The 23,843-nt window shown below is 37.2% G+C and overlaps 2 protein-coding genes, 1 long non-coding RNA gene and 2 pseudogenes across 3 annotated transcripts; 4 read left to right on the forward strand and 1 right to left on the reverse strand.

Moving 5' to 3' along the window:
- Nucleotides 1-3,518: 3,518 nt before the first annotated feature.
- Nucleotides 3,519-5,863, reverse strand: LOC145213635 (uncharacterized). The gene is made up of 4 exons (XR_013856860.1): nucleotides 5,653-5,863; nucleotides 5,340-5,459; nucleotides 4,418-4,485; nucleotides 3,519-3,626 (listed from the first exon to the last, which is right to left on the reverse strand). It is a non-coding gene; the product is annotated as an uncharacterized LOC145213635 (long non-coding RNA).
- On the forward strand, nucleotides 3,626-4,350 carry LOC145213631 (uncharacterized). The gene has a single exon (XM_080081992.1). The coding sequence runs from the start codon at nucleotides 3,792-3,794 to the stop codon at nucleotides 4,248-4,250; it is 459 nt and encodes a 152-aa protein (XP_079938118.1). The 5' UTR covers nucleotides 3,626-3,791; the 3' UTR covers nucleotides 4,251-4,350.
- A 5,019-nt stretch (nucleotides 5,864-10,882) lies between the features above and the next one.
- LOC145213620 (uncharacterized) lies at nucleotides 10,883-12,216 on the forward strand (annotated as a pseudogene).
- A 1,875-nt stretch (nucleotides 12,217-14,091) lies between these two features.
- Nucleotides 14,092-15,137, forward strand: LOC145213622 (uncharacterized; annotated as a pseudogene).
- Nucleotides 15,138-19,093: 3,956 nt separating this feature from the next.
- LOC145215669 (uncharacterized) lies at nucleotides 19,094-23,312 on the forward strand. Its single transcript, XM_080084411.1, has 8 exons — nucleotides 19,094-19,111; nucleotides 19,467-19,639; nucleotides 19,694-20,556; nucleotides 20,763-20,873; nucleotides 20,964-21,122; nucleotides 21,201-21,272; nucleotides 21,327-21,419; nucleotides 22,546-23,312. Exons 1-8 carry the CDS (start codon nucleotides 19,094-19,096, stop codon nucleotides 23,310-23,312), a joined length of 2,256 nt encoding a protein of 751 aa, XP_079940537.1.
- The last annotated feature ends 531 nt before the right edge of the window (nucleotides 23,313-23,843 follow it).

Here is a 23,843-nt window from a genome sequence, read left to right on the forward strand (position 1 = left end):
ATACTTGAGTCTTCTACTTTACACGTTTAAACATCGATACCTTTTACGTGCTTTAGCCTCTAGTTTCTGTCACATTGTTTTGCAAATAGGCACTTATCATCTTGGACCAAGTTTAGGCCGTTGCAGTGCTTTGCAAACCGACATTAAACACTGCTTAGAAATATTAAATTTATTACTTATTTTCATTAGAGAAAGTTATTGCGCCACGATAATTAAACGTTAGTCTATATCTCTAAAACTCTGCATGTCATCTTTATGTTGCATTAAAATGCCTGTGTATTTAAAAACAATTGCAATTGTTGCGTTTCAACTGACGTTTGCTCGATCAATGTCGTTACTACAAGTTTGTTTGCGCTTAGCTGGAAACGTTCAAAAACCGACGTAACTTGAACAAAAATGACATTTTGACGTTATACAATAGTCAAGGCCGGAGTAGTGGGGCACCCCGTACTCTACCCCAGTGTATGTAGTACTTTCTGCAAAATTGGTACAGCTCCCTGCGACCCCAGTTTGAGAAGCTGTGGTATAGGGTATGCACATGATTGTCATTGGTCAAATTAGCGAAAATAAAAACAAGGCCAGCAGCATGTAAGTTAATTGCTTGATTGGGCACAGGTAAGCATTACCAAAACCATGCAAGTATTTATTAATGTGGATTATGTTATGTTAGTACTTGGAAGTAATATTTTGAGTTTTTTAAGCCTTAACGTTGAGGGTTCAGTCCTTGGACAAGTGTATGTGTTCAATTGAGAAATTATCGGCTCAAATAGACATAAAAAGCGGCAAGCCCCTAAAGATGGCATGAGCATTTGCCGAACGTTTGAGGTTTACGCAATCACTTACGTTTTAAAGCAACACTATTTACCAATGATTTGATTTTCTGAAACTGCAAAACCTTTTTTTAAAAGTGACCCCTAATCCAAAATAGATTTTTCTTTTCCTTTTAAGTGCGTCAAACCCTTTTCTGGCTTACGCATGTATGTTCCAGTGAAGATTCTTTGACGAGAAAGCATTTGCCAAGTTTTTAAGATTTTTTGTCGAAAAGTCTATTACTTTTCCCTTATAAATTTCACAAACAAAATACTGCTGACATAAAATATCAGATTTTGCACCAAAAATAGTATGACGAATTTTAACTATTTAGCTTTTTGTTGGAAATTCACTTCAACTGTTTGACGTCAATATTACGTCATATTATACACTGCTGATGTGCAAATCATTTTGTAGAAAAGCAAATGTAAGTAGCAAATAAAAATTAAGGAACAAGCAGCTTTTTTATGTCTTTGTCACTTTACTAGAAAAGCTAAACAAGACTGTAGGTGAATTAAGTCTATTTTTGAAACCACAAATGTTTTAGTGCCCTCCACATCAAACAAGTGTTGGGAACTTTTTGTTCGTAAGCAATTGGCATGAAACAATTATTCGTTTCTTATGCAGGCGGAATTAAAGTTGTCAGGTATAGAGCAACTGCGTTCTTGTCCTAAAGTGGGCAATGTAATTTAGTTACCATTTACTTCAGAATAAAATTATCTTGATTTGAAAAAGCAAATCAATCTTGTAAGTCGTTTTGACATTTGCGAAAAAATCAACCACGGTGAAACCGCAGTTAGCAGATGTTTTGACACATTATTTTCCTGTTAAATATTTTAGTTTGATGAAATTGTGGAATTGGGTTTGTTTCTGACCAACTGAAAATACGCGACATGCAGGGGTGATTGCCATGGCAACACTAGCAACTTTGCGGTTTATAAAGGTGCACCCCATGCATAAAAACAGTCTTGCCACGTTCGTATATGAAAGGGGCAAATAACCCATTTACCGGTTTCTGCTACCCATCGTCCCAACAAGCAGCAGAAACCAAGAGTGCATGTCATATCCCCCATCAACACTCACCTGACAGTTAAAGGACTGGAACTGATGTTCACTACAATTCTTTTTTGTTTACCGGCTTTGCAGCGACCACCAGTGGCTAAGAATAAAACAGGTTTAAATAATCTTCTGCTCAAACCACCAAAAATCACCAGAACAGCATGCGCCTTGTTGCTCAGTCATGGGCAAAAAAGTGGTGGAACTTTTATTGTGCTTGAGTGTTACCTCCCTTCTATACGATGCAGAGTTGTAAGTCGGGCAGTTTTCAGGCAAGTTTCTTTAAAGTAACGGGCTTCGTTTCGTTCCTGACTTTACACTCTGGGTCAGGATTTTTTTGAAATAGTTTAACTAGCTGAGTAGCTCGTTAGCAAGTCAAACTTCCGGACCTCAACGGGCTTTTTAATGATTCGGGTACGGGGTCGAATTTCAGGCCAGTTTGCCACTCTGATACGATGTCTTGAACAATATGACATTTTGCTCTTTAATGAGTCAGATGCGTTTTCTTTCACATTTACCTCTTCTCATTCGAAAGAGGCCGTGACCGTTGTCGATCTTACACTTTCTAGCTTGAAAATGCGATAAAGTATCGGGCAATGAAAATCCGTAAAGATATTTGACAAAACTGCACTTCGTAAAACCTATATAGGAACGACGGAAAGTGAGTCATGAAACCAATTTGTACAAGCTGACTGTATTCATACACGGCAAATCAACACCCAAACAAGCAAAATGTTGTTGTCTTACTATTTCTTCCATCTCACAGCTTGGTACAAAGCAGTCTGGCGCCGCAGCCTCACATACAAATTGCTCTGCACGCTCCTAGACAACAAGTCTCCAACACGCGGCCCGCGGTCCACAATTTTCTGTGGCCCGCGGCGTTATTAGCAAATAAAAAGTATATTAATATCTTGTAAAATATCAAGTTTTTTTGTTTAATTCACCCTCAAAGTGTGATGCATTGTTGTTATTGTGAGGAAATAATGCGAATTTAATCTGACCACCGAAGCGTAAGGTTCAAAATCCGTTAAGTTATTTTTGTACACTGTATTTGTTTAGCCTAGGGATAGGGAACGTTTAATTTTGTGAAGGCCAACCAACATTATATTGACACTTATGTAGGCCCTTCTGACTATTTCAGATACCTGTATGCCAGTGGTTTCCAAACAGTGTTATTAACATAACAGACGTTTTGTAATTTTCCGCGGTCCAAGATGAATTCAATGCTAAGATCAATAAACAGCTTAAGTTGAAAAAAACTGACAAGTTTATTTTGTACGCAAAACTAATTTTTTTTCCAATCAGATACCAGGTTACAGAAAAAAAATCCCCAATGCAAAACAAAAACAAACATGCAACTGCATCATTACTTAGCATTGCGTCGTCACAACCTAGTTATTACGTCACACAGACTAACAGCGTAGTTTTGATTTAAATTTTAACACGCAATCGTTTTTTAATGATTAAAATAAATTAATTACCAAAATAATTGTTCCTTAACACTCAAAAACACATTTATTTTTTAAAAAACTTTTGATTTACATGAACCGATGTCAAAGTATAATAGACTGTTTTTTTTTCATGGAACTTAAAATAAAAACATCGTTTTTTATTTCCCTGCAGATCAAACTGACGAATTCAATCAACGCACACAAAAATATGTTGATTTATTAAAAGCAAAAAAGTATGGCGAAGCAAAAACGACAAAACAACAACTTTCAAGGTCAATCACAGGTCAACTGGGGGTCACTGCAGAAAACCTGGAAGAAAAAGCCATAAAATTTAGAAATGAAGGCAAATATTTGGAAGCCATTTTGTTTTTTAGCATTGCAGCAGATTTCTATGTGAAGAAAAATCCCGACTCCGCTGTAGCGAGAAGTGTAGCGGGTTGTGCTTGGGAAATTCGAGAAACAATCAAACTTTTGATGGAAAATTCTGATTCATCTTCGAAGTCGAGAAACACAGAAATCGTGCGCGATCACGTGATCTCACTGATGCATGACATAATTCAGCAAATCCGTGACCTTCAAATAAACGAGGAAATTCGGTGCAAACGGGAGGTTGAGTGTTTGCATAACATTGAAGTGAGTCAACATCACATCGGGGATTTGGCATCGCAGGAAACAACAATAAAACTTGGACTTGAACTTATGGAAACAAAGTTCGGGAAAGAAAGTTCAAAGTATTCAATCCACGGTCACTTGTTGAACAATCTTGGTTCTGTTTGCGGTAAAACTTCACGAATTAAAGAAGCAGCCGAATATTTCACAAAATCAATCGAAGTTTACAAAACAGCGGAGGATTTAACTGAGGAAGAACGAGGAGAAGAGATTGCAATAAGTGAGGAGAATTTACAAGATAACAAAGCAATGTTGAACAAGTGATTAAGTTTGCTGCAAAACACCGAAACTTTTTGTTTGCAACAATTTTGTTTGTGAAACAAATGCTCTTTTTGATTGTAAATAAATGTTATGTTTAATTTGATGTTTTTGGTGCAAAATCGCTATATTTTAGTGACGATTTTTTGTACAAATGTAAAAATTAAGTTTACCTTTAAAACTTTGGTGAGAATTCAAAAATTTCAGGACTTTTCACAAAAGATCATGTTTCAGTTCAAATCTAAAGACATAAAGAATTTGTCAGAAATGCAGAGTTTATTAGTTGTAACAAAGTTGCAGGTTTCTTAAAACGTAGAGCATTTGTTAAAGTGACGAGGCTTCGGTGTAAAAATAAAATATATTGTCCATATAGTGAAATATAATTGAATTTGTATTAATTTTTTATAATATCTTTTTATTAGGACCGCCATTGAGGATAACGTTAAGTTAATATCGAGAAACAACAACCCTTATAAGTTGTATTGGACCAAACACAACCATCTGTGTATTTTTAACAAACCAATGAGTTTCACAAGTAAACTGCAATGCTCCATAGTTGTCAAAATCTCAGATATAGTCACATTTTTCACCAATTTCCATCATGGACCCAGCAAAATTTACATAAATTTAATATTTACACCACTACGTGAAAAAGTATTGCTTACTTTAGTTTTGTGTAAAGTTTTATCATACAAACACAGGTAATTGAGCCAATCTTTTAAACAAAAAACGACATTTATTCAAATAATCAATATATAATATATAGTTGTATAGTTCTTGGAGGCATACATGTGCGAGGAAACAGGTGTAACAATTCTTAGCAACTTCTCAAAATAAAACTTGTAGATAGTCACAAACAGATGTGGTTTTGCAAATATAAACATTAGCATGGTAATACAGAAATCCTTTTTTACATATGTGTTGTAAAACCATAACTTAGCACTTGATAATGAGGAGACTGTCCACAACCAAACATGTAACAGCTTGATAATGTAAGTTTTGTAAGTGTTTTTTTGTCACACAGATCATCTATAATGATGAATCAAAAAAGCACAAATAATTCATTTTTACACAGCAGTTATAGCAAAACCCAACCTGGTTTCAAGTTCTTGCCTTGACTCTTTCTGTTGCTTAATTTTTTTAGTTGACATGACTCCAAATTCCAATTGTTTTAATTCGTTTTTATCACTGTGGACCAAGAGCTTCGTCTTATCACTGTAGCAAGCAAAATAAAACACATGGTAAACACGGGAAAAATAACGCACACAGTGGTGACCGAAAAAATAACGCACACAGAAAAAACGTAACCATTTAAGTGTTGCATTTACTTGAAGTATGATGTCACAATCATACAGTTAATACTTGTGACATCACAACACAATTACCCAATCAGACCTAAAAACCTTACTTTGCTTGATTTTGAATTCATATTACGGTGATTTGTAGCTTCGTTTGTAGATATGACAGTTCCTGAAAGACAAGTAATTAACATTAACAATCCACGTTTTTTTTACTGGCGTCTCTTTCTTGTTTTTCGGTCGGTTAGAAAGCATTACTCAGCCATTTTCTTTCGAATAGATCGGATGAGGAAACGGGTTGTTTAATAATGGAAAAATGATCAGAAACGAAAGCAGAACGTTGTGGAATTTGTGTACTTGTAAAGCCAAATATTTAACTTATAGTCGAGGACGGCTTGCATTTCTATGTCATACCGATAATATTTCCACATCCATGCTTTTTGATTAATTTTCAAATTTATTTTGCATGTAAGCATTACAACATACGCTCTGCAAGGGGAAACTATTTAGCAACATAAAGAAGTATTATTAAACAATAGTACTTAACCTCACAAAACCGCGGCTTACAATCGATGTCGGCTTATTATGGGAGAGTAGGTTTCTTCAGTGAGTAATGGTATTGTGTAGCGGATGTTCAAGTTGTTTGCGCAATAGATTGTTTGCACAAGATACCAATTCAAAAAAGCACATTTAAAACAGGTGAAAAAAATCCCAGCAGGCAGTCAATAGACAAACAAAAGGCTTCTACACCCTGATAAATATTCCAGGCACAAAATTGGGCGTTTTGCCTCTGGTGCACCATCTAGCGAAATATCATTAAGCAGTACACCAACAGTTAGGGAAAAACTGAAATATACTCTGCAAATTAAATAATTTGTTTAGCAAAATTTTACTAGGTACTGCTACGAAACACAATGCCACAAAACAACTCCCATTAATCACCATTCGACAATAAAAAACATGCATGACGTCAGCAAATTCCCGTTTATGTTTTCTGTTTTGTCGTTCTGATGTGTTAATTAAGAGACACAATTACACACAGATTTATACAATATAACTACAGCACAACAAAAACAAATCGTAAATAAAAGCGAGCTTTTGAAACACTTCTAAAGCAGTTTACTATCTGCTTGAAATTCGTCCCTTTCGTTGATCGTGTTCAAGGTTGCTTTATTCTGTACATTCAAATCAACACTGTAATGTGGTTTAAATCCTTACTAATTGTTAGGTAAATGTTTCAATTTCCAATGTTTACAAAGATATTCATAGTATGGGACAGAACACTTTCGACTTTCATAAATAATATTTCAAGCAAGTATTTAGGCACCCAAGCCAGTGGCGTAGCCAGGAAGGGGCCAAAGGGGCCATGGCCCCTCCCAAATTTTGAAAGTTGTATATTGAGAAACGTTAATTTAGTGTAGTTTCGTCCCTCATCATTGTGGTTTCGTCTTTCAACTATCAAAAGAAAACATAAATTAACAAAAATTACTGTTGTTACCAGGTTGTTAGCTGGAATCCATGCTTTTTATGTTTATATAGACATGAAATGAATCAATAAAGCGTTTGGCTGTCCCGTCGAACCAAAGTTTGGCAAGTCACTGGTTTGGTAAAAGCACACCTTACGCCGAGCACTAGCAAAATGTTGTATCAGACAGCAAACGATTTGGCCCCTCACAAGATTCTTGTCTGCCTACACCACTGACCCAAGCAGAAAAAAAGAGTTCGAGAAAATGTTCCCACGACCCCAGAAGTGTTGCTAACAACAACGCTATATGAGTGAACCAGTAAACAAATCCTAGTAAGGCTTATTTTTTAAACTTTGGCTTATGTCTTATTTACTGAATAATAAACAAGTATTTTTACAGAGCTACTCTAAAATACGCAATCTATGAATAAATGCTGACGGTTAGGGTTATTAAGGGTCGGGTAAGTGTTTAAATTGCCATGATATTATGGTTCAATCAATCCCAGCTACCCGTTTTGGGCTAATATTCCCACATGCGATAACATGCGGTGTTTAGTACCAGCTCATGTTCGAATTTTAACCAAAATGATCTAATAATGCTATTGTAAAAACACCTTTCACCGAACCCTAACCATCCACATTTTCATAAGTTTCTTACGTTTTACAAGTAGATTTCCTCTTATAAAGGAGCCCTTACTTACAACGTAGCATAAAATGAAGAAACAAATAATAAGTTAACTTCTGAAAATTCAGTTCTTCATTCACGTTTTTCATGCATTTCATGCTAAGACCAATAAAAACTTTGAACCCCACTGCAGTTTCTTATCAGATCACGCGATACCACTGATCCATAACATTACTTATAAAGTTACTGATGCGTAACAATGATTTTAGTGCCTTTATGTGCGAAGTGTTGGTGTTATTATATTTCAGGATTCTCTACGTAAGACCATCTTACATCCACAACCTTCTGCTGTGTTTAGCCACTAGACTAGTGGTTCCTTAAATGTGGAACACAAAAGATTTTCATGTGGCACACGAGGTTAGTATACTCGGCAAAATATTGAAATATCTAATCAGAGACTACTTGCACACAAGCTTACTGTAGTTAGCAAAAAAAAATCGAAATATCTAATCATTAAAAAATAAAATCGTGTAATTAGTTTAAACTCGTTGAAAATATAAACCTGCGCATTCTAGTCACCACGATACCACTCGCATTGAAGGCGTTTATGATACAACAAACAGTACTATTTCACGATGTTAGTTGTTGTTGTGAAAAATACTTTTTGGGAATGGATACGCGAATACAGGACAAATCTCCTAGTGGAATGCAAGTAGAAAACGTTGGTGTAACAGACGTTTGGCTTTTTGCTTGGCCATTTTTCCGAGAGCAACAATTCATGAGCGTTACTATCAGTCAGAACTTGGTCCCATAACTAATTTTAATAAAGCCTTTGACATCCCAGCCCATAGCGCGTTCTACAGTGGCTGGCCCGACGAGACATTTATGGGCTTCGTGACGTTGTACACTAGAACATACAAAGAGACAGAAAATACCTGCTGTACGAACCCGCACAAGTCTACAAATGGTGACTGCCTTAGGGCTAAGTATCTGTACAAGTGCCGATTTTTCGTTTAAAATTTTGTTGTACTCAAACCAATAATTATGTTTATTGATTGGTGAGTTGAGTTTATTTCGCTTGATGAAAGAAAACATAGCAACACAATTGCACCAAAACAATCACCAAGCCAGAATTAGCTGCACAACGTTGAAATGTTATGGATGGTAAAACAGTTTGGTGATTCATGATTAAATGCGCTGCAGCTTCGCCGTATTATAACGCGTTGTGTGACGGGAGCTCACAAGAAAGTGAGTGCGGCGTGCTGTGAGTATAATTCGACAGGGGGAAGCATTGGTGGGACCAGTCGAGGGTGCTCTACAAACTAACCACCCGTGTTAGGGAAAGATGGTGGGGTTCGACAGGAAAAGAAAACCTGTCTAATAGTTTCAAGCGCCGGAAAAAAAGAACACACCACAAATTCCTAGTCTGCTTAGTTAACTTTTGACATATATGCAGATTGCCGATAATTGGGCGCTGATAAGGTTCTTTACAGTAAATCAGGATACTAGTTTAGTCACTTGAATAAATTAAACCAAAAAACAAAGCAATGTATGAACATTTAATAAAAAAACAAAACAATGTACAATACTACACCACTCTATAACAAGAAATGCTGTTTTTATTTAAAAAAATGTGAGAGAATAAATAAGAACACTGCAAGCCTGTGGGTAAGAGTTGTTTAACTCGAACAAAACAAAAGGTGACAATCGTAAAACATAAGGACTTGTGTTACAACGCAATGCCATAACCGAGTCAGCAAACGGTGCAAAAGAAAAACAGTATAATGTGCAATTAATGCGGCAACAGGTAAATATAAACGCCATATTATTTATTTCGTGGTGGAAATAATATCATTTGTGTATGTGAGCATGCCAAAAAGTGCAAGCGAAGGTGCAGAAAAATGTTTTTTAAAACTCGTGCAAACCTAACGAAGTGACGTTGTGATAAAGTTTGCATTCCTAAGTTGGTCGGGGATGTCATTCCAAGCTTTTGAACCAATGTATTGCATTGATTGCTGATTGACACTAAGCTTATAATAAGGTTTAAAGTAGTTTGATTTGGCATGTGTAGTAATATTACCACAGAAGAATAAAGCAGAAACATAAAATGTTAACAAGCATCATTAATTTTTATTGCGCGGTGTTGGGTGGGTAATGTAGATATACAAGCATTCACATTAACCGGAAAACCACAACAGTAAAAATTACAGGCTATCAAGAAAATTTCTTCCTGTGATTGCAAGCACAATATCACACATAATAGCCCTGGTGCACCACCTAGCGGAATAAAATGCCAGGGTATAAGTATTTTTGAAAAACGCAGGACTAAGAGGTGACGTTTTGTAAATATAAGAACGGTGCTTTGAAACAAGGCTGGTTATCCCACGATATACAACTCAGGGGAAAAATAACTCCTGAACATCCAGAAAAAAATCTCACTACTTCAAACAAGTTTTTTGGACCCTTCGAGTTCGCATCTTTTGCAAAAAATTTCTTCCGTGTCACATATTCGTCGATTTCGGGCATGAGATTCTGCCTGTAAAAATGGTCAGGTAATAAAAATCCAATAGCTCGGTATCCCTGTGGAAACGTTTTATTAAATTTATACAGGATGTGCATGTTTACTTTATGGTCGAGGCAAACAAGTTGATTATGTGATGCAATGTTTACTGGCGGATCTGAAATAACAAACATCTTATGGAAGGCGATTCCGTCTCTGTGAAGTTGGACACGCTGGATGAAGCAGTCGTGCCAAACTCACTCACAGCGTGAGACAGAATGTCAGCGACCACTGAGTTGATTGTCGTGTTGAAAAAATTCCTTGTGGTCCCAGAGTCAGATTCGCACCAGAATAAACACTGGCCCCGGTTGTCGTTGTAAGGCGTCCTTATCTCAGTCGGATATTTATCAAGGCCGCTTGCTGCTTAATAGGACATTATAAATTGATTTGGCAACGTTACACCGAGAAACATTTACCACGAACATTGAATTACTTGTGGCGTCACAAAATAACAAAGAGAGAGTTTATTTGAACAAAATCTGCCTACCGGCCGTTTAGATACGAACATTGTTTTTCCACATATTTCATACGCCCAGTGTTGTCCCAGAACTGCACACTGTGGGTGATAAATGTTGTGTTATTTGCCGGCGTCGATCACAAGTCAAGTAGAAGCGGCGAACAAAATCCGCCAGTGGACGCGGTTGACTAAAGATTTACAATTGGCCGAGGTATTCCCTTTGGTTCATTCTAAGTCAGACACTCGTAGAGTGCGCATCTAAATGGAGAAGGCAAGTGCGAGCTATGCACAGGCGACTGTGAAAAGCGCAGGGAGTGCGCTAAGAAGACCAAACTGTTTAAGTTTCAAAGCTGATAGAATGCTTAAACGTGAGGATTTATGGAAATTATTAAAGGAGATAGATTTTCCAATCAAAAAAGTTCTGGGAATTGGGGAAATGAAAGGAACGCAGGTCGATGTGACCTGCACAACTAGACAGAACGTCTTGGAACTGCAAAACAAGCTCGCTGAAGGAGAGTATATAAAAAGTGTTCGACTATACGAAAGTGATGTTATCAACATTGGGATTGGATGGGTTCCTATTCCCTTCAAAAACGAAAAAATTGCTGAGGCACTGAGCCAACGGTATGGGGAAGTTAAAAAAATGACCCACAGGAAAGACAAAGAAGGACTACTTTCAGGTATGCGTAACCTATCATGGACAACAATTCACGTGTAAATATTGTGGGGAGGTTGGACACAAACAAGTCAATTGTGCTAAACGGAAAAACGATTATCCAGAACTACAAAACAAAAATAACGCACAGAAGAGAAATCACGAAAGGGAGAGAAATGAAACTGGGTCAAACCTTATCAGGACCAGTTCACCTGCGCCACTCGAGCGCGTGGAGCCCACTCCTGATAAGAACTTTCCAACTGACAGATTACAGGTCGTGAAAGATAAAGAAATACAAAACAAACATGGAAACTACGCCAACAACGAAACTGAAACTATCACAGGGCATCTCTCCCCGAGGGTTGAAGATAATAACCCGAACCTTCTACCAATCTTAAAAAGCGAGGTAGAACAAGCCCCGAGATCTTGCCCAACAGCAAGTCGCAAAGTTTATGCGAAACCCCGATCCCACTTGTATGCCCTGAATGCCACACCGAGAGTTTCTTGCCTCCTTTTCTTTTGCTACAAATGCAAGAATGATTTCAGTATCGTAAAGGCCTGTTGCGACGAAGAAACCTCTGCACTGGATCCCATCAACGAAAAAACAATTAACTGTCCAAAGTGCCAAGGGATCATGCGATGGATGCCCTGCTGCCATCAGTTTCAACCGGAGTCAATTCGAATGTGTACAATGCGAAAGGTATTCGATTGCATGTGTGTGTAAAACTATCAATCTCGTTCCACATCTTACAATGAGCAAAGAGTGCTCTAATTACCTTTGTAAATATAAATTGATTCACAGTAGTTGCGGAAAAAAAATCGGCTGAATGCATCGAACCGAGCAAACCATATAGATGCTCATGCGGGTTCGAGTATGAATGGGACATGGACCTAGGGGTGGAACGGATGTGAGAACTGGACTGTTTATGTAGTTAATTTGTGCTTTGTTTGTTTCTAATGTCTATCACTGTCGCTTCTTTTAACGTTGCTGGAATCCGTGACACACCTAAACGAAAATCAATCTTTAAGTACATTAGAGATAAAAAATATCATGTCACCTTTATACAGGAAACTCATTGTTCTCATAAAGATGAAAAACTTTGGCAGATGGAATGGGGTGGAGAAATCATTATGGCACACGGTACAAATCGTAGCAAGGGTGTGGCCATATTATTTTCGAAAAACCTAACATATTCAGTGACTGTCCATGCAGCTGATCCGAACGGGAGGTTTTTGATTACATCGGTCAAAATCGGAAATAGAAAATTAACGATAGCAAATAATTGTTGCTCGTTGGTGGGTTGCTTGGTGGTCGTTTTTTTTCTCAAACTATTCTCATTCCCAAGTTACCCAGCATCTGGTCAATTTAAACCTCCCGAAGTTAAAATCGAAACAGGTTGGGACAAACGACAACCCTATATTACTCAAGAAGAAATTTGTGATGTAATTCACAAAATGCCAAGAAACAAGTCGCCAGGCCAGGATGGTTTACTGGCCGAATTTTATCATATATTCTGGCCGGATATTAAACCCTACTTGCCGATGCCTGGTCCTACACTGAAAAAAACTGGTAAATTTAGTCCAAGCCAAACCCAAGGGGTCGTTACACTTATTCCCAAACCGAGAAAAGGCCCCCTGATAACAACCAATTACCGGCCTACCTCCTTACTAAACACCGACTATAAAATAATATCAAAAGCCATTAACAACAGGATTAAATCTCATATCGACATTTTAATTAGCGAAGATCAAAATGGTTTTATGAAAGGAAGGTATATCGGCGATAAGCTTCGCGTGCTCTTTGACATCATGGATAGTTGTGATTTTTATCAAATTCCAGGGGCGGTACTTATACTAGATTTTTTCAAAGCGTTTGATACCCTGGATTGGAATTATATTTATTCTGTATTAAATGTCTTTGGGTTTGGACAGAATCTTATAAACTGTATAAAATGTTGTTACGCACGACCTACGAGCAGAATTGTTAACAACAACTTCCTATCGTGGGAGATTAGGATCAAAAGAGGTGTAAGACAGCAGGGCGATCCGCTATCTCCAACACTTTTTTGTTGTGTATAGAATGTTTAGCTGCCGCCCTGCGCAATGATTCCTATGAAGGAATACGACTAAACAATCGTGAATTTAAAGTTTCACTTCTTGCTGATGATACTTTAATTTTTTTAAGAGGAGAACCATCCGATTTCGACACAATATTTCGCGTATTAAACACGTTCTCAGGGATGTCCGGCTGCACGATTAACATGGAAAAATCGCTAGCGTTCTATTTAGGATCAAAGCGCTTGTCCAATCAAAAACCCTACGCGGACAAAGGACTCTCATGGCCTCAAGAATCCTTTCGATATCTTGGCATTGAAATTTCCATTAATGACCCCAAACAGTTGTTTTCTTTGAAATCGATAAGATCAGCACAATTTTAAATATTTGGTCCTCACGTGGTTTGACTCTCTTGGGCCGCATCTGTATTTTAAAAACGGTTCATCTAAAATATACAGGATCGCTTGGATCACTTGGATGGCTTGGTGCATTGTTAACACAGCTTGGTGCACCTTTATACCACTTGGCGCACCTGTATAATGCTAGATGCACCTTTACCTAGCGATATAAAGGTGCGCCAAATGGTATAAATGCGCACAATGCGAAAAAAATGCGATTCAACCGATATAAGGGTGCACCAGCTGATATAAATGCGCACAATGCGAAATAAAGGTGCACCAAGTGATAAAAGGGTGAACCAAGCGATATAAATGTGCACCAAGCGATATACAGATGCACCAAGTTATTTTCAGGTGCGCCAAGTGGTATAACGGTGCGCCAAGCTGTGTTAATAATGCACCAAGCCATCCAAGTGATCCAAGCGATCCTGTATATTTTAGATGCACCCTACGCAAACTAAAAACTAAACTGTTTCAGTTTCTGTGGGGTTCGAAATGGGAACGAGTTAAACGAAAAACGCTTATCGTAAACCTGGAACAGGGAGGGGCAAATATGTTAGATGTAGATACTTACATTTTGGCTCTAAACCTCAAATGGGGGTCAAAATATTTCGACAAAAACTATAGCGCCCCTTAGAAACACTTGGAAACAAGTGTCATATCTAAAATGGAGTTAGAATGTTGGTTTCGAGGCAATCTGCCTACAGCATCAAAACAATGCTCGCAGATTATTCTCCTTCGAACAGTTAGAAAAACCATTACTGATTGCAGAAAGCTAATGCAAATAATGGAATCAGCCAAACCCTATTCTAGATCGCTATGTGGGCCAGCAAAACCGTTGCTCTCAAATCTGGAACGTTTTATGTAAAATCGCTCATTAACGCCGGATTTCTGGATCACTCAAACTTATTACATAATGCCGGAGAATATCTATCATATGATGAACTGGCGATACAATTTAATTTTACCCCGAACAATCACGACTATAAAAACTTTATTAAAATGATAGCGGCTCTGCCACCGAATTGGGATTGAACAAATGATAACTCCAGCGAAAAACCAAGTTTGGTAAATTTGTGCAACGAGTTCTTTCAAACATTTCACTCTCTTAAAGCGGTTTATGGCAAAATTAAAAACTATATGACGATTCTCCCTGAAAAGCAAAAACGCAGCTGGGAACGGGAGTTGGGTATTGCGTCAAATACAACCCAGTGGGAAAAACTGTACCAAATCAACTACAACTCGACAATGGAAACCAAATTGCGCTCCCTCCAGATAAAACTGAATTTACGTGCCGTTGTGACCAACGATGTTTTGTATTCATTTGGGGTTACAGATACAGACCAATGTGTTTTCTGTGAAGGGAAACCGAAACGATGAGTCATATATTTTTTACGTGTAATCATGTGCAGAGTTATTGGGAAGAGGTCTTTGCATGGATCTCGGCGAAATTTTTAATTCCTCTTAAAGTTAATCCTGTATACTAGTGATGCACCGAAGTTTCGGTTGGCCGAAACATTTCGGCCGAATCCGTTGTTTTCCAATGTTTCGGTTTCGGCCCGAACTTTTTTGAAAATTCGGCCGAAACCGAACTTTTTTATTGCGTGGAATTAAGGCATTAAATTTCATTTTCGCCCATACGAAACATCATAAATTAACTATTTGTTGTATCTATAAAATACGAGCCACTGTGTCTGCAAAAACTTAGATGTTTAGTAAATCTTACACAATGTGAAAGTGATTTTAGTTTGTCAAAATTGAGTTCACTCGCATCAACAACACAAAGTTCAGTTGAAAACATCCATAAGAAAGGGGATTTTAGGTTCGGCCTGATTCGGCCGAAATTATTCGGCCTCATGGCCGAATATTCGGTTTCGGCCCGAACCTTTTTAGGAGGGTTCGATGCATCACTACTGTATACGCTTTATTTGGGATATTTAACGAATCTAAATTATTGAACTGTTTACTATTGTGTGCACGCTTTGTAATTTATCTTTGTAAGTACGCGAAAACACTTCCTAGACTCTCGTTGTTCCACCACACTGTGAAATCAGTCAAGAAATCTGAATACATTGCGGCTTTAAATAGCAAAAACCTTCAAAAAGTATAAAGCAAAATGGGCAGGTCTTTAATTTTTCGTCGCTACTTATCTATAAGTGCTATTTATTTTATCGCTAGTTTACCCTTCCTATTGTGTATGTTTTTTCTTCCTTGCTAATAAAAGCTCATAAACATAAAAAAAAAGATTTCTCGTGGTTGTTTGACTGCAAAATCTGCCTTTCATGAATTCATCACAATTCTCTGTGAGCAGCAAGTGCCGTCTCGCTACAGTGATTCCTCCTACTAGTTGGTAGTTGTTTTGGAAGGTAGGACTGTAAGCGAAATGGCGTCACAGTATGGGTTGTAAAGTAAACATTTAAAACTTCACCAAGTAAACTGTTTATGTCATCCATGCACATATTGAGATTTAAAATTGACACAAGATTAAGTTAAAAAAGACTCAAACAACTAAATTAAAGTCAGAATGAATCCCACAACAGACTATTAGGTACAAAAAAGTAATAAAAAAACAACTGGTAGATACAAGGAGGTCATTGCTAAACACCAATGCTAAAAATCAATGTGTAAACAAACTGATTATGTTGCTAAATTTAAGGTCATTGTGAAAACAAACTGATTGGGTGTGCAGAAACATGAAACATAGGACCTATAAAAACCCGTACAATATAGTGATTTTAACAAAAAAAACAAAAAACAAAAAAAAAATATGCATCGTATACTGTTAAAGAACAACCCTTGCCCAAAATTGTCAACTTACAATGTGTTTTACAAATTCAAAGACCTTAATATCTAAATATTGCAAACCTTGACTGTGCTGATACTAGAATAGAATGAAAACAGTTGTAAGGTTTTTAATCAAAGTGCTGCTCTGTATTTTCAATGCTGCATCATCCTGCAAAAACCTGTTTGTTTTTCAAACTTATGTAAACAAATAAATTCAAGAATCAAACGTAATAGCTGCAACCAAACCTGACTAAACAACACCAAGCTACACCAAGTAAACAGAATATCCATCACAGATAATACAGGAAAGAATGGGTTAGATTCAAGAACTGAAATGCCCTAGTAAATCTATTCATTTACCTTAAATTTGTACGCACTTGTATGCAATTTATGTATGACATCATATTTATACAGTGCATACTTGTGACATCATAATGAACCGATAGAATCAATTAATTGTTTAAAGAAATATAATGGATTGGTTTTATATGATAGGTTAAAGGTACAATATAAAATTTGTATTACCTGTAAACATAAGTTATTCCCATAACCAAAAATTGCTTCCCTTTTTATTATTTTGTATTTCTGTGCAACGTAACGTTTTTTAGTTTTATCTTTTCGCTAACGCAGAAACTTTCCATTTCCAGTACAAAAATCCCATGAGGGAACATAATAAGTCAGAATACTTTCGCAAGAAGTTAATTGTTACAAATAAAAAGTTTTGAAGATATGTAAAATGAATTTGGGCAGCGGTTACTCGGGTAAACTACAAAGGACCCGCGAAAAATAAGCACAGTTAACGTAGAAAACTAAACTGTAATTATAATGCAGTGATTTTGACAGGAAACTGCGTAATAACTCATAAGCACATAGCAATTAGCAGGTCTCCGCAGTATTTCGTATTAAACAGTTAAATTGAGATACCGATGCAATGACGTGCGCATCCGACAAGAGTAAAGGCTACATATCAGTCAGTGAAAGATAGACAAAACAAGAAGCTAACGTTGCGAAGTATAGGAGGGTTAAAAAAATCTCGCCTAGCACAATGGCTAGCATAGCCCTTATTAGTGTTTCTGTAGGTATTGGCTGGTGAAAACATGCTCATAAAAAGTTGATTCACAAAATTTGTGGGATCATTTTGGTAAAGCAGCCAATAACATCACCCCTTTTCAAAGCAGGATTTTTTATCGGCCAGTTGTAACGTTTTTGTAAATGATGGTTGCATATTAGAAGTTTGTATAAATTAGCAAGACCACGTTTACTTTACATGGTGTAACTTTAACAATTGGGGGCTTTATTAAATTATTATTGCTGGTAGCCTACTAGTCAAAAAATTTTGACGTTGCTAACTGTGCTTGCAATAGCAAAAACGCTGCTTTGTTTGCTTGGTATACGATCCATAGAAGAGCTTGATAAACAAACGTTGGTGAATGCTACGAATCTACGACTCTCACTTTGACTAAGCTTTGCAAATATACGGTCTATACTTTATATGGAATGTTGAGCTGCAATCCAGTGTTATTAATACTTACCACAAACACGCAGAAGACAAGTGTGGACTTAATTCTATTATTAACGCATCCCAGTTTGATTAAACCTGTTGCTCTGTATATTTGTGCAATGGTGCCGCCATACGATCGATTTAAAATGCTCCTCATACATCATTTGTGTACAGTGGATACTGAAACGCTTCTAACTTATAATTAGGAAACTATCTTAGCTGAAAAAGCCATATCGTTTCACAAACCGCACTTTCCATGTTTAAGTTGTTAGGTTTGTCACAAAACCAAACTTCAACGCAACAACAATTGTTCTTGTTTTATAGCAGGTTTGTGCTTGATTTAGGCAGAAAACGTTTAACCTTCAGCCCCTAGCCCTGTACGGTGAGGTGACAACTAATGACGTGACGGTCTCAGCGGGTACGTAAAATACCCATTGTCTTTTTCGAGTGCCATAAACAAGTCGTATCAAATGTGTGGTGTTGTAGGCGCAGGCTTGGTTTAGGCCAGTGGTACTCAACCGGAGCCCATATTCAGGTGCCACGGGTGTAGGGTCACTAGAAACATTCGCCAAAAGATAATAAGCTATTTTTCCATTGTAGCGTAAACAGAGGTGGGATCCAAAATTTTTGTCATCTGGTTCTATGAAGAAAGTCATATTTTTGCAGTCGTATTTTTTGCAAAGTCCATTGACAGTGACCAGTAATGCTAACCGGTTCGCTAAACTCATAAACTTTCGTGAGACGGTTCTACAGAACCGGTGCGAACCGGCTGGATACCACCACTGGGCGTAAACCTTTTGCTTTCGAAATGCACAGAATTAATATCGCTTTTGTCTGGTTTTGCCGTTGTTCCTTGCTTATTATTTTAAGGTTTTAATTTGGGAAAGCAGCCTTTAATTTCAGCAAGTTATGGACAAGAGGTAAATGTGTCGCTGACAGCAAAACACTTTTTTGTGACACAGAAATAATGTCCATTTGTTTTTATACAACAACAGCTCGTGCATTTAGATATATCCTTGCTGAAATATTTTCTCCATAAACTGTCTTGGACATGAATTCGCCAAAAGAGGTGAGCAACTTCTGATAATCTTCTGTTTTTGTTTGTTCCTTTGCTTATTAAACAAAAATGTGACTTAGCAGATTTTATTTATCTGCCCTATTCTGCTATGTAATACCTGATGATATTAGGCCGAGAGTTACGACTTAGGGGGATTCCCTAACGTGTTTTAATTTCTACTATGCTAAATAACTTTAGGGTCGGAAATTGAACTAAAAACCCTTTGTGTGCAGTAGTTGCACAAATTTCCAACGAAACTTAAATCAGTAAATAAGTAAATTGATTGATTAAGTTCTTGGGCTTAGGTGGACCTTGATAAAAAATAGGTTGGCCTTTAAGGGTAGAAATTTAAGGTTTTGTGCCACAGTTACGAGAATTGAATTGTGGTGACATCACATGTAACCTTGACGGATTCGTGGCCGGTTCAGGAGGTTTCGGGGATGTTCTATTTGGATACCACAACGGGTTAAAGAAAGAAGTTGCCATCAAAGTATTTGAGGTGGCTGGTGGAACACAAAAAAAGTTATTGGCTGTGAAAATGTGAGATATGTCACATACAAAACAACATTAGCCATATTGATAAAAAATATTTAGGGTAAAGGAAGAAATGGAACACTTACTAAAAGCAGATCATGAAAATGTTGTTGAAATTTTCGGCTACGTTCAATGGTCTTTCTCAATGGGAATTGTGATGGAATACTGTAAAGGTGGAGATTTAGAAACTTTGCTAATGGATACATCCAAAGAACTGTGCCTTGCTATGCGTGTCCGCATTTTATACGAAGTAACATCGGCAATGGCTGTCTGTCACAACTTGCCTGACAAACGTTTAATTCATCAGGACCTAAAACCTGGAAACATTTTGCTCACTGAAAAGCTTCAATGCAAGGTTGGCGACTTTGGCTCCGCCGAACTGGCAACCTGTAGTATTTCGGCAACTGTGAATCATTTGGCTCGAAGCAAGAAAGAAAGGCCTCAATACACTCCCTACTACACCGCCCCGGAAAAACTGAAGGATCCCACCGTAAAACCCAAGCGGAAACATGACGTGTATTCATTTAGCATGATAACTTATTCGGTTCTTGCTCGTCAAGCTCCTTATGTATATCTGGAAGGCGAACAACGAAGAAGGCTGTTACAACTAATCGAGAACGGAAAAAGACCAGACTGTCAGGAAATACAGGATTGGATGCAAACTTTGGTCGGTGAAGACAGAGAAATCGCAGAGCAACTCCAACTACTGATGAAGCGATGCTGGGATCAAGATCCCACAAAACGTCCCACAATGACTGAGATAAGTGAAGAATTAAAAAATCTATTGGAAAAGCAAAACCCCGAAAACCTACTTTCTCAAGTAGAAAGTATTGCCAGGGAAATGGTTGTCAACCAACCATCCACCAACGAAAGTCGACGCGTCCCGCTACATAATTTCTCACCAAGGACTGGGCGTTTTGAAGGTAAACCTTCATATTAAACAACATTAACAAAAGTATTTTTTTTTAAATATTCTGTTAAACTTTTTGGTACCGTTTACTATACATCTGATCGCATAGTGGAACGAATCTTCTCAACAGCCCAGATACATTGAATCGTTGGAACTTGTCGATATCCACATAATGTTGACAGTTGCATTGTGACCGATAATTTTGTGATACATTTTTAGATTATATCAATAGAACAGAGGGTAGGGAGGCCAATACATCCATAGAAATCACACAACCAAAAATATCAACTGTGGAAGTTTCAAGGGAAATCCCCCAACCTCAGCACCCGGGTATAAGAAAATGAAAACCTAATCGACTGTGTTATGAAATACAAACACATATACGTTTTGAGCGCATTCTGAGGTCGCGTTTGTGTTTAGATTCCAGCAATCCTGCAAGTGCCGAAGTCCAACGCTCCACTGAATCTACAGAGAAAAGTTCCCATTTCAGCAAATCACCACAGCAACACGCTCGTAAACCAACAGGGGGCGCCCAAGAGCTAGTATCATCTCCTTCTCAACAAGGGGAAATTTCCACCAGCAGCGGATCGCAGCAACTTGGTAAGAAAAGTTACCAAAGTTGAACAGAAATGTTTTTGAAATTTTTGTTGTGTTTAGATCAAACAAGACCTGCAAGAACCCTGGTCAAAGAAATTCCCCATTCCAGCAAATCACCATGGCAACCTGCAGGTAAACCAATCACAAATAAACACGTAAAAAGTATGTAAGGCATTTGTTGTAAAGGTGTTACCTCAACTTTGCGCAAAGCTAAACGAAGCCTTCGAAAGCTGTTCGGGATTAATTCGGGAAAAAATCCAACTTCAAGTAAAAGCGCAGGTAATACTCGGCTTACTGGTTTGGAAGAATTTCTTTTACACTGTAACGTTGTAAGTCAATCTATTTGATGTAACACACGCCTACCCATCATACAGTGAATGTAAAGAATCAATCACGACTCAGCATCAAAACATATTATCTTACAAAAACAAACGGTTAGCACCACATACACAGAGAAATAGGAAAAGACAAATTTCCCACACAGATTAAAACTAAAACATGATTCTATTTTCTTTATTCGTGACGCTTTGGTCGAAATTTCTGGCTTTTTACAACAAACCTTTTAAGTTTGACTAAAAACAGCGTAGACCTTTGATCAGAAAATCTTGCACATTTTTGCACTCATTTAAGTGTAAAATTAAATTGTTTGTTAAGATTTTAAGCTGGTTGAAAATACAAAAACGAGCGAATTAAAGTAAATCCTTGTTAACAAGGGAATTTCCAGCCAGTAGAAGATCACAGAAACCACTTATGAGATACATTGACTTGAACTTGTAATTACTGTTGACAGTTACATTGTTGGCTTGTAGCAAATTTTTGTTGAAAGGGTCAAAAGCGACTTAAATATCATTTTTTCCAAATAACAAGTTTTTATTTAGCTTCCATCAAACACCTTGACAAGAAACGCCCCACTTCACCAAGCGAGGAAATTCCACATTCTAGCAGCACATCACCACAGCAACCTGCAGGTAAACCAGTCACAAACAAACACGTAAAAATCATTTAAAAGCCTTTTTGTAAATGTGCCGACTCAACGTTTCTGGTTTTAAACGAACTTCTTTTTAATTTGTTGACAAATATAATGAAGTAAAATGGCATTCATCTTTTTCTTTTTAATGAAAATAGGACTTTTATAGTTTGTCATAAAAATCTTTGCGCGTTGGAACTAATGCGTTGGGTAAAACAAATGAAAAAAGTAGAATGGGGTTAAAATCATTTTAAGTGCATTGTCAGTTTCTCCACCCTGTTCCTGTCTAACTGCTAATTTAAGAATTTATTTCATTACATCAACTACCGGCATTTAGCGAATTTTAGTCTGACGTGGATCAAGTTGTCCCTAACTCGTTCGTTTTGTAAATATTTTAATAAGTTCTTTCTTTGAAACAACACTTTGATTTGATTTCAGATGGAAGCGGCGACACCAATCAACGCATTCAAAATTATGTTGATTTATTAAAAACAAAAAAGTATGACGAAGCAAAAACGACAAAGCAACAACTTTTAATAAGCTTATCATTCAAAAGTCAACTATTGGTCACTGCGGAAAACTTGGAAGCTGAAGCCACCAACCTAAGAGATGACGGCCAATATTTAGAAGCAATTTTGTTTTTCAGCATTGCCGCAGATTTTTATGCGAAGAAAAATCCAAGCTCCGCTGTAGCGGGAAGTGTAGTTGTGTGTGCGCAGAGAATTCGAGAAACAATCGAACTTTTGATGGAAAATTCTGATTCATCTTCAAAGTCAAGAAACCAAAAAATCGTGCGCGCTCACGTGATTCCACTGATGCGTGACATAACAAAGATAATCCGAGACCTTCAAATAAACGGAGAAATTCGATGTTTAGAGGAGGTTTGGTGTTTGTGTAACATTGAAATGGGTCAAGATCACATCGGGGATTCGGCATCGAGCGAAACAACAATAAAACTTGGACTTAATCTTATGGAAACAAAGTTCGGGGATGAAAGTTCAAAGTATCAAATCTACGGTGTTTTGTTAAACGATCTTGGTCTTGTTTGCGGTGAAACTTCACGAATCAAAAAAGCAATCAAATATTTCACAAAAGCAATTGCAGTTTACAAAACAGCAGAGGATTTAACTGAGAAAGAACGAGGATATTTTATTGTAAACAGTGAGCAGAATTTGCAAATATACAAAGAAACGTTGAACAAGTGATTAAGTTTGCTGCAAAGCAAACAAAGTTTTTGTCAGTGACAAAGTTATTGTGGAACAACTTCACATTTTCATTGTAAATAAACTTTCTTTGATTTTCCTGGCTTTGTGCACAATCGTTGTATTTTAGTGATGAATTATTTGTTCAACTGAAAAAAAAAATCTCTGCTTAAAATGCTAATTTAAATTAACGGAGCTCACATGCAATCACATTGACCATTAATTTCCCCATGAACTCTGCAAAAGTAATTTGTAAAATAAATGTTGCAAATTAATGCGATTGGTTCTAGACCAGTGGTTTCCAACCTGGGGTTCACGGACTCAGTGGAGGCAAACATTAATACCACTATTAACCAACAGTACAATATTTTTAAGTTTCCAAACTTTTTTTTTACAATCCTGCATATAAATGCAAACTGTTTATCAAACTTTTGGATGAGGAAAACTTACTTTTTTGTGATTGTTACCTCCATTGTGACATCATAACACACATGAACAAACTTATAGTGTGTAGTGCTTTATTTCAAGTATTGT

Source organism: Phallusia mammillata, chromosome 2, assembly GCF_965637545.1.
Source record: "Phallusia mammillata chromosome 2, kaPhaMamm4.hap1.1, whole genome shotgun sequence".
Lineage (NCBI taxonomy): Eukaryota > Metazoa > Chordata > Ascidiacea > Phlebobranchia > Ascidiidae > Phallusia > Phallusia mammillata.

Excerpts from the sequence above, each read along its gene's own strand:
- LOC145213631 (XM_080081992.1), top strand. The coding sequence starts at position 3,792 with ATGGAAAATTCTGATTCATCTTCGAAGTCGAGAAACACAGAAATCGTG.
- LOC145215669 (XM_080084411.1), top strand. Across the intron at positions 19,640-19,693 it reads AAGTTATTGGCTGTGAAAAT|GGTAAAGGAAGAAATGGAAC; the intron begins GTGAGATATGTC and ends AAAAATATTTAG. Across the intron at positions 21,420-22,545 it reads AACTTCAAGTAAAAGCGCAG|ATGGAAGCGGCGACACCAAT; the intron begins GTAATACTCGGC and ends ATTTGATTTCAG.